Source organism: Solea senegalensis, linkage group LG1 (assembly GCF_019176455.1).
Source record: "Solea senegalensis isolate Sse05_10M linkage group LG1, IFAPA_SoseM_1, whole genome shotgun sequence".
In the NCBI taxonomy this organism is placed as follows: Eukaryota; Metazoa; Chordata; class Actinopteri; order Pleuronectiformes; family Soleidae; genus Solea; species Solea senegalensis.
Window position 1 is genome coordinate 20,698,480 of NC_058021.1, and position 11,159 is coordinate 20,709,638.

Consider the following 11,159-nt stretch of genomic DNA (forward strand, 5'->3'; position numbering starts at 1 on the left):
ATTAAAGGTCCACACGTTGGATTGGTCTTTGCTTTCTTTAATAAACTGTAGTCAGCATAATACAGGAGAAAACAGCCTAACGAACCCGCGTAACTTCCGGCAATCTTCTTCTACCTGCTTAACCTAGATCTAGACCACGACAACAACCTCAACACGCCCTCTGCTGGCGAACAATAATAATGTTGCCTAAATATATATATATGAATGATTTAACTACGATACCACATTTTCCCTCCCGTGAATATTAGCTCGATTCCTGAAGAGATCTCACTCTATCTAACAAAGTCCTTAAGACACACAGGTGGACTACTCTCCCTCTGGGAACGTCGCAGCTCTGGTGCCACTGAGGAGTCTACTTCAGCCTGAGACTCTGGAGCGCGGTGAAACTTCTGTGGCTCAAATAATGGAGGTTGTGGTGTGGTTTCCATCACTGAAGGCGTGCAGCCCTCGGAAACTGCTTCTGTGTCCTGCAGCAGCTCCCTCTCTCTCTCTCCGGTTCGTTGGGAACAGTGTCTACCCATCTTGCCCTCACCTGATCCATGTGCCGTTTCAGAGTTTGGCCAGTTCCGATGGTAACGATGTATGACACTGGCCCTGATGAACTCACGATGACTGCTGGAATCCACTTTGGACCATAGGAATAGTTTCTGATTAACACATTGTCTCCTGGTGCAAAACTTCTTAGTCTTTTTTTGTTGTCATGATTCCCTTTCTGTTTCAATAGTTTGTGCTGCACTTTAGTTTTCAAATCAGGCATGAGCAAGTCTAAAGCTGATCAGAGTCGCCGTGACATCATCAGCTCTGCAGGTGACAAGCCTGTGGTCGCATGTGGCGTGATGCGATAACCGAACAGAAATCTTGACAGTCTGGTTTGCAGTGTGTCACCTCTTACTTTCTTCATCCCCTCCTTAAAGGTCTGTACTGCCCTCTCTGCCAGCCCATTGGAAGAAGGGTGGAAGGGCGCTGACCTCACATAATCAATGCCATTTTGTTTCATGAATGACTCAAAGTCAGCACTTGTGAAACACGTTCCATTGTCTGACACTAACATCTTAGGGAGGCCAAAAACACTGAAACTCTGTCGCAGTTTCTCAATGGTAGCCTGTGATGTAGGTGATTTCACAGGGTAAATGTCCATCCACTTGGAATGATAATCCACAATGATTAGAAACATCTCACCGAGGAAAGGGCCTGCATAGTCCACATGAATCCTGGACCGCGATGATTCTGGCCATTCCCAAGGGTGTAATGGTGCAGTAGGTGGTGACTTGTGGTGTTTTTGACACTCCTCACATGCCTGCACTTCGCTTTCAATGTTCTCATCCATATTTGGCCACCATACATATGACCTTGCCAAGCCTTTCATCTTTGACATGCCGGTATGTGTCTGGTGCAGGAGTCTCAGTATTTTGTCTCTGCCTTTGGTGGGGATAATTACTTTGATTTGAGACTTTCGTTTGATTTGTGTGGTGTCAACTAGTGTGTCATCCAGTACATCCATCATCAAAACTTGCTCAGTCATCTCTTGTTCAGGCGCCGAGTCAGGCACCGGCAACCTGCTTAGTGCATCCGCGTTTTCATGGTGTTTGCCCGGCTTGTACATGATGTGGTACTCATAAGCGCTCAATGTCACAGCCCACCTTTGCACTTTCGGCGAGCCCATCTGAGGTATAGGCTTTTTTTCATTGAAAAGTGAAATCAGCGGTTTGTGATCTGTGTAAATAGTGAAAACTCGGCCATACAAATTTTTGTGAAATTTCTTGATGCCAAATATGACAGCTAAGCCTTCTTTGTCTCCGCAGGAGAGAGTGTGCGTGACATGAACCCCAGAAGTCTTTCACTTCCATCATCCATCTTGTGTGACAATACGGCTCCTACGCTGTACGGTGATGCATCACATGAGAGCACTAACTCTCGGTCAGCCGAATAATGAACTAACACTTCTGCTGAGTTCAACAGGTTCTTAGATTTTTCAAAAGCTTCCTGTTGTTCCTTTTTCCATGTCCAGCGTACCTCATGTCTCAAAAGTTCATGCAGGGGTGCCAACAGGGTTGCCAGGTTGGGAAGGAATTTGTTATAGTAATTTAGCAAACCGAAGTATGCTTTTAGTTCAGTGACATTTGTGGGAGTAGGTGCATCCATGATGTCTTTAACTTTCTTCTCCACTGGGTGGAGCCCCTGTGCATCCACTACATGCCCCAAATATTCCACTTTTTCTTGCATTAAGGCACACTTGCTTCTTTTTAGCCGCAACCCCGCTTCCTCCAACCTGGTCAACACCTCATCAAGGTTCTGCAGGTGGTTTGCCTCATTCACTCCACTCACCAAGATATCATCTAGATACACTGCTACTTGAGGTATCCCTTTTAACAGGCTTTCCATAGTCCTCTGAAATATGGCTGGAGCAGACGACACTCCAAAAGGCAGTCTGTTGTACGTGAAGAGTCCACGTGATGTGTTTACTGTCACATACTTTTTTTGATTCATCATCCAGGAGAATCTGCTGGTAAGCATGGCTCATATCCAATTTGGAGAACTGCTTTCCTCCTGAAAGCTTTCCAAACAGGTCCTCCATTTTTGGTATCGGATACTGTTCCAAAGAAGCCACATTATTTACGGTGAGCTTATAATCCCCACACAGCCTTACAGTCCCTGTTGGTTTCAGGATTGGTCAGAATAGAGATCAGCAGGCCAAAAACAAAACCCATGAGGGAACCACCGAAAGCCACGACAAAGAAAGACACTGAGGAGAAAGAGAATGACGACATATAACTCTGGACTATTTGCTGTTTAACAGACAGTGTAAACATGTCCACATGAACAAAGTCTGACCTATTCCTTTAACTATCTCTGCAGCATTAATTGCGGGTCCTCCCAATGATACGAACGCATCAAATACATTGAAGAGCACCTGAGAGAATAGAAAGAAGAAAGTGAATGCTCTTTGTTTAGGTCCTATGAATGAAAAAAACAATTTGTACATAACATAAAGAACAGGAATTACATATCGATATAATATAATTCTATTACTCTGCTCATCTAAAATGCTTTCTGTACATATAGCTTACAGTATCTAAGGTTTAAAAGTGTTTGCATTAGATATCATGCCTTGTAAGTGTGCTTTTCAAAAGACAGATACCTGAGCAAACTGTTCCACTTTTTTACGAACAATATGAGGTAAAGAGCAGTTGCCCCCGTCTGCGAGATACTAACCACTGTCACGCCATCGTTGAGCAACGACTCTCCAAACACCATAATGAAGAGGACCTCGTTGACATGGACCTGCTCGAGCACGGCAATGACGGCTACAGGGTCCACCGCGGCGATGAGACTGCCGAAGAGAAGATACTGCAGCAGGCCGACCTCTATGTTACCTACAGCAAATGACATGGGCAGGGAGTTTAGTCACTGGAAAATGAAATGAAAACAAGCTGGATTTTAAATCCAACAACAGACTCATTATATAAAGGTAAAGGACGTTCATTGGATAAAATCTACACCTGTTTAAACATAAGTCTATATTTAGAATATTCACTGCTTTATTACACCATTAGGCCTTGTTTTCTAACAGAAGTTTGTGTCGCTAACCATCCAACACCAAAGTCCAGGGAAAGTGATTGAACCCATTAAAGAAAAGGCTGTCCTACTGGGAGACAAAGCAAGCAAATATATTCTTGACATACGACTTAAGCTGGCATGGATTTTATTCGGTAAGCCATTTGTTAAGTTGTGGAAATCTGATTTTCTTTCAGGGAGAGCTAGCTTGTCTGTCTTATGCTAGTTCTATGCGTGAAAAGATTAACTATCATATTAAAGCTGCTGTCAATGATACACTTAAGTTAAAGTATGTGCTATAGCTCTTGATTGTGAGAACCATCACTGATCTTGCATGTTTGCTCAGTAAAATCTCAAAGTCTCTAGAGTTCTGGCTCCACAAAGAGCTGTTCGTTTTTTGCTCAAGGGGTTAGGCTAACATTTGTTAGATAATAAATACCCAAGTCCCTCACCAAATGTGTTCAAGTGGTGATGGAGGGATGCTAACTTCAGCAACAAACAGGGAGTTACCAAATTGATTAATTGACTGAAGTGTTACCTCCCCTTACTCTAGGTGGTGATATGCTGTTTCACTTTAGTATTAGGCATTTTCCACCTGACCAACATTTTATCTGGAGGCTGGTCTGACTAAATTTAGTCTGATTTAGTCAGGCTAACACAATAATTTGAATGCCCATTCGGCATATTTCACTGGCGAGACGATGCCTTCTTTCAATAGTCGGTCTATTTCCTTGTCAACTTTTGCCCGAATGGCGAAGGGGACAGACCGTGGACGGAAGAAACGTGGGGTGGCATCACTTTTCACATGAATCGCAGCTTTCATGCCTTTCAGGGTTCCTAACTCCTCTTTAAATACATCTTCGTGTTTGCTGAGCACTTGCTGTAGTGTGCTTTCTGTTGTCTTGACATGGTGCAGTTTCCTGTTTTTACGACTGTTTTTTATTTCTCTCCAGTCCAGATTTATCTCCTCTAGCCAGCCTCGTCCAAGCAAGCTGGGGCCTTCTCCTTCGACCACCACCAGGGGCAGATTTCTTTTCTGCTGCTTGTATCTGACACTGACACGCGTTGCGCCAATCACCTTAACAGGACCCCCTGTATAGGTTTCCAGCTTGATTTTTATGGGCTGCAGACTAGGGAGTTTGGTGTGTCTCCATGTTGCTTTGAATGGCGCTTCATTCATGACTGTTAGGCAACATCCCGTATCTATTTCAAAGTTCACATTTTTTTCATCAAGTTGCATATCCACAATGTAGGGGTCTACTTTTCTAAGGTGTCCCACACTCCGACGCCCTAATCTGTACTGTTCACTCTTATGCTCTCGTTGGCACTTAACACAGTTCAAAGTGAAAGAGTCGTCTTCCGAGCTATCACTTGTACTGTTATCCTCTGTCTCACACACTTCGTGAGAATGGTAGTGTGCACTCCGCTGGTTGGCACTCTTTACATTTGACGATCCATGCTTTTTCTGGTTCAGTTTAGCTTTGCTTCTACAAGCTCTAGCTAGGTGTCCAACTTTGCCACAAGCATGACATGTTTCTTGTTTGTGCTTACAATCTGCTGCTGTGTGCTTGGTTCCTTTGCATCGATAACACTCTCTGCTTTCTCCTTTAAAGGTACGAGTCTCCTGCTGCCCTTTGGTGAGGTTGAAGCATTTTGCTGTGGCACCCGAGGTCTGCAGATCCTGTGCATTTTTATTTGCAGTCTCTATAGATACTGCGATTGAAAGAGCCTTACAGACCTCAAACGTGAGGTCTGACAAGAGACGCCTCTGGATTCTATCGTCGTTAATTCCACAGACGATCCTGTCTTTCAACATCTGTTGCAACGTGTTGCCATAGTTACAATCTTGCGCCAGGCGACGCAGCTCAGCCACATATTCCATGACAGTTTCATTGGGCTTGCGGGAGTGAGAGTCAAATTTATATCTTTGCACAATTTCACTGGGCTTTGGATCAAAGTGATTTTTCATCAGAAGTACCAGCTCTTGAAAAGTATTGTCTTTGGGCTTGGCCGGGCTGAGAAGGTTTCGCATCAGGCTGTAGGTCGCTGCTCCGACGACACTTATTAGTATAGCTTGTTGTTTTGCTGCCTCGTCAATCCCATTAGCCGCAAAAAACTGCTCGAGTATTTCAGTGTACTCATCCCACGTCTGATTCTTTGGGTCAAACGCTGCTAGCGTGCCTATTGTAGCCATTTTCCCACTTCGGCTTCCTGTTTCCTCTTCCCAGCCGTTGGCTAACCGCATTCACTGAGGGTTAGTCAACCCTGTAGCCGACTCCCGTCACGTCGTTTCTTTCAATGTCCGTTCGCCGGCTTGCTTCCCCTAATCCCATCCTCGTCGCCAAAAAGATGTTGCATCTTTGGAAAAGGAATGATTAAAGGTCCATAAGTTGGATTGGTCTTCGCTTTCTTTAATAAACTGTAGTCAGCATAATACAGAAGAAAACAGCCTAACGAACCCGCGTAACTTAGACCACGACAACAATCTCAACACGCCCTCTGCTGTATAACAATAATAATGCTACCTAAATATATATATGAATGATTTAACTACGATATCACATTTTCCCTCCCGTGAATATTAGCATAAAAGGTGCCAGCTGACCACTCTGGCGATAGACTGCTGCAAAAATGTCTAACGCTACAGGTTATGGGCCCAGTCATGCAGGCCAAAGATGGTTCAGACTGTTATTCGACGGTGACGAGAAAAATTACGAACTCTGGGAAACGAGGTTTCTCGCGCATGTGGAGTTGTCTTGGAGGACCTGGAGATAGCTGACGAAGACGAAGCAGCTCTCGCGGAAGATGAGGCAAAAAACGGAGAGGCATATGCAGAATTAGTGCAATGCCTGGACAACAAGAGTTTGTCATTGGTAATGAGGGACGCAAAACGTGATGGAAGAAGAGCACCAGAGATTCTTCGCGAACACTATGCCGGAAAGGATTAAACCCGCGTTGTGAGTTGATATTGTGAACTTTCCTTGCTCCATAAGGCCAGCAGTGAAACTGTCACGGACTACATTATTCGAGCAGAGACTATATTTACGTCATTGAGAAGAGCCGACGAGCATATCAGTGATGGGCTTCAGATAGCCATGGTAGTAAAGGAGCTACCCGATTCATACAAGCCATTCGTCGTGCACATCACCCAGTCAAATGACATTGTAACTTTCAGCGAGTTTAAAACAAAATTACGAAGTTATGAGAGTATGGAAAAATATGGGAAGAGCGACAAAAACGTGATGAAGACGAGCGGGGCAACGAGGTCAAGAGGACGAGGAAGAAGAAGGAAAATGGACCTGGCTGATGTCAAGTGTTATGCATGCGGTAAAAAGGGACACATGGCCAGGACATGTCCTGACGAACACCAGACGAGACGAGAGGAACGAAAATGGGAGCCACGGCAAGGAAGCGGATTCAATCGAGGACGAGGCCGTGACCACGTAAAGAAAGCTGAGGGAGAGACAGGGGCAGAGCCCGCATCTTTCTGTTTCTTCAAAATGAGTGACAGCTCGACACAAAGAGGAAACAAGAAGGGTCTCATGGTCGACTGCGGCTCTGATCAACGATGCTACAAAGTTCAAAACAGTGGACAAGAGCTTCAGACCCGAGGACCACAAGATCGAGCTTGCCGACGGGACCAAGGAAAGCGGGATGGCGAAGATGAGGGGAGACGCCGAAGTCTACTTGCTGAACGGCGAGGGACAACAAGTGAAAACGAGGCTTAAGCAAGCACTCTACATCCCATCGTTTCCACAAAACATTTTTTCAGTCAAGTCAGCGACAGTGAACGGAGCCGAGGTTCACTTCAAAGACGGTGATAACTGGCTGGTCCACAGAGATGGTACCAAGTTCAAAATGGATGTGTACGGTAGGCTGTATTACCTTAACACAGTAGAAGATGAAAGCGTCATGACATTCAAACATGGCACAGGATACTTAGTCACTGTAATTTTGATGATGTTGCAAAAAGTGGTCGAAGGGTTGATGATAAAAGGTAAACATGACAACTCCAATCAAAACTGTGAAATATGCACACAGGGCAAGTTTACACAGACCAGAAACAGACAGGCAGATGCTAAAGCTACAAGTTTACTACAGCTAATACACACAGACTTATGCGGTCCTATAGAACCAGCAGATAAAGATGGATACAGGTATGCGATAGCATTTACAGATGATTACAGTGGGATGATTTTTCCATACTTTATCAAAGCAAAGAGTGACACAACAAAAGCTACAGAAAAATCCATAGCAGATGTGGCTCCACATGGAAAAATAAAGTGCATAAGGTCTGATAATGGAACAGAGTTCACCGGGCAGGAGTTCCAGTCTTTGCTTAGGAGTAATTGGATAAGGCACGAGACGAGTGCACCCTACTCACCTCATCAGAACGGAACTGCCGAAAGAGGTTGGAGAACCTTATTTGAGATGTCACGATGCATGCTATTGGAGTCTAACCTCCCAAAACAATTATGGACATATGCTGTACAGACAGCAGCTCAAATTCGCAACAGGTGTTACAGTAAGTGGCTAGACCTGTTCATGACCTGTTTGCGCTGTAGGAGACTGCAGCTTTTCCAGTCGCTCCGCAGCACTTTCTTCATTTCTACACTTTTACCTCTTTTTTACTCTTTTAAATACCTTTGAACTTCTTTGTGAAGGATTTAACATGTATCCCATGGATACACTGAACTTTAAAACACACACAGGAGCCAGCTCTCTCACTTATTCTAGAGAGAAGTTACTGGCTCTCAGGAGGACAACAGACAGACAGAGGCACAACATCCCAGTGGAGCTACAGAGGAGCTACCGGGGCTGTAAGGCTGGGGCCAAGCTAAAGGCTAGGCGCTTCAAACCATCGCTTCCCTCCGTGATTATGGGGAACGTCAATTCGCTGACGAATAAGATGGACGAGCTGGCCGCTTTGGAGAACCAGCAGATCTACCGGGAGTGCAGCTTGTTCATCCTGACGGAAACATGGCTAACCGACAGCATACCGGATGCTAACGTGGACCTGCGGGGTTTTACTGCGGTGAGAGCCGACAGGAACGCGGAGGCATGCGGCAAATGCAGAGGTGGGGGGCTCATCATTTATGTCAACAACCGTTGGTGTAACCCCGGCCATGTCACCGTGAAGGCGGCTTTGTGTGACCCGAATCTGGAGCTGCTTGCCGTTAGCCTGCGGCCATACTATCTGCCGAGGGAGTTCAGTCACGTGATCGCCCTGTGTGTTTACATTCCTCCGGAGGTCAAGGCGCAGGCTAAAGCAGACGCTGCTTGTGATGAGATTCTTAAAGTCACAGCACGGCTGCAGAGGCAACATCCTGAAGCCTTCATAATTATTTCTGGAGACTTCAATAGTGTCACCCTGGACTCTACCCTGGCTGCTTTTCACCAGGTTGTCAACTGCCCCACCAGGAAGAATAGGATGATTGACTTACTGTATACCAATGTTAAGGAAGCATACAGAGTCACCGCCCTTCCCCCACTGGGAAAGTCAGACCACAACCTGGTGTATATACAGCCCCAATACACCCCCCTGGTCAAAAGGCAGGCTGTCACCACTCACTCCATCAGGAGATGGACTCCTGAAGCTGAGGAGGCCCTGAGAGACTGTTTTGATACCACGGACTGGGATGTGTTGCTGGGTGAGCATGTTGAGGACATTGAGGGGATGACTCACTGTCTCACAGACTATCTTAACTTCTGTGCAGACGTGGTCGCCCCCACCAAGACTGTTCGGTGTTATCCTAATAACAAACCATGGGTAACACAGGAAGTCAAGGCAGTCCTCAACAAGAAGAAGGCCTTCAGGTCTAATGACAGAGAGGAGATGAAAGCAGCACAGCGGGAGGTGAAAGTCTGCCTGAGGGAGGCAAAGAATGACTACAGGAGGAAAGTGGAGCAGAAACTTTGGGATAACAACATGAGGGAGGTCTGGGAAGGTGTCAAAACCATCACAGGCCACAAAGCCAAATCCAGCACAGAGGGGGGAGGAGTGGAGAGAGCAAACAATCTGAATACCTTCTTCAATTGATTCAGCCACTCCACCCCACTTCCCACCCTCACTGCGGCCTTCACCGAAGCCTGCTCCCCTCCCCCTTCCAGCACATCCCCACCCAGGCAGCACAGCGGAACCTTCCCCTCCTCCTCCCCTTCTGCGACCACAGCCACCCCCCAACCTGCCCCCACTCCCACCTCTCTCTGACACCAGCCATCCTCCCCCCCTTCCCTCCTCGCAGCCACCTCCCCGCTTCACAGCTGATCAGGTGAGGGGAGAACTGAGGAAGCTCCGGCCCCGGAAAGCAGCAGGACCAGACCAGGTGTGTCCACGGCTCCTCAAAACCTGTGCTGCGGAACTCGGGGAGCCACTCCAACGGGTCTTCAACCTGAGCCTACAACTCAGGAGAGTGCCCACCCTCTGGAAGACATCATGCATCGTTCCAGTTCCAAAGAAGAACCGGCCCAGCGAGCTGAATGACTTCAGACCGGTGGCACTTACTTCACATCTGATGAAGACTCTGGAGCGGCTCTTCCTCAACCTCCTTAGGCCTCAGGTACAGCACGCTGAGGACACTCTACAGTTTGCGGGCAGAGGTCAGTGTGGAGGATGCCATTCTCTACCTCCTACACCGATCCCACTCGCATCTGGACAAGGGAAGTGGCACAGTCAGGATCCTCTTTTTGGACTTTTCGAGTGCCTTCAACACCATCCAGCCCCTTGTACTAAAATAAAAACTCACCAGAATGCCAGTGGACCCCTGCCTGGTTGCTTGGATTTCCAGCTACCTCACAGACAGACCACAGTACGTCAGGCTGAAGGACATCACGTCTGACACTGTGGTCAGCAACATCGGAGCTCCTCAGCGGACTGTGCTGTCTCCCATCCTCTTCACTCTGTACACTGTGGACTTCTGCTACAACTCTGAAACGTGTCACATCCAGAAGTTTGCAGACGACACGGCCATCATGGGGTGTATCAGAGACAATGAAGAGGAAGAGGAATATAGGAGCCTGGTGAGGAACTTTGTTGTCTGGTGCCAACTGACAACTGCCAACTGGTCATCGACTTCAGGAGGGACAGACCCATTTCGAGACCAGTTCTAATAGGAGCAGAGGAGGTGGAGGTCGTTCAGACCTACAAATATCTTGGGCTGTGGCTGAATAACAAGCTGGACTGGACAAGCAACTCAAGTACAGAAGTACTGTACAAGAAGGCCCAGAGCAGGTTGTACTTCCTGAGGAGGCTACGCTCGTTTAACATCTGCAAGAAGCTCCTGTGGATGTTCTATCAGTCTGTGGTTGCCAGTGTTCTCTCGTACGCTGTGGTGTGCTGGGGCGGGAGCACAACTAAGGCAGACTTCCACAGACTACAAAAACTCATCAGGCGGGCCGGCTCTGTGGTAGGAATGAGGCTGGACCCTCTGGTGACAGTGGCAGAGAGAAAAACTGTGGACAAACTGCTAAGCCTCCTGGACAATGCCAGCCACCCTCTGCACACTGTCATTCAGGAAAAGTCCTAAAACATAGGCTGGTAAAATTCATTACCAAAAATAACACAGACAGCCAGACACAGACAGATCATGACATGGACGACACCA

The 11,159-nt window shown here is 46.9% G+C and overlaps 1 protein-coding gene across 1 annotated transcript; it reads right to left on the minus strand.

The window, feature by feature from the left end:
* Nucleotides 1–1,770: 1,770 nt before the first annotated feature.
* On the minus strand, nt 1,771–3,390 carry LOC122767471 (sodium/hydrogen exchanger 3-like). The gene is made up of 3 exons (XM_044022859.1): nt 3,214–3,390; nt 2,833–2,911; nt 1,771–2,743 (listed from the first exon to the last, which is right to left on the minus strand). The coding sequence occupies exons 1-3, from the start codon at nt 3,388–3,390 to the stop codon at nt 2,625–2,627; spliced, it is 375 nt and encodes a 124-aa protein (XP_043878794.1). The 3' UTR covers nt 1,771–2,624.
* Between the last annotated feature and the right edge of the window lie 7,769 nt (nt 3,391–11,159).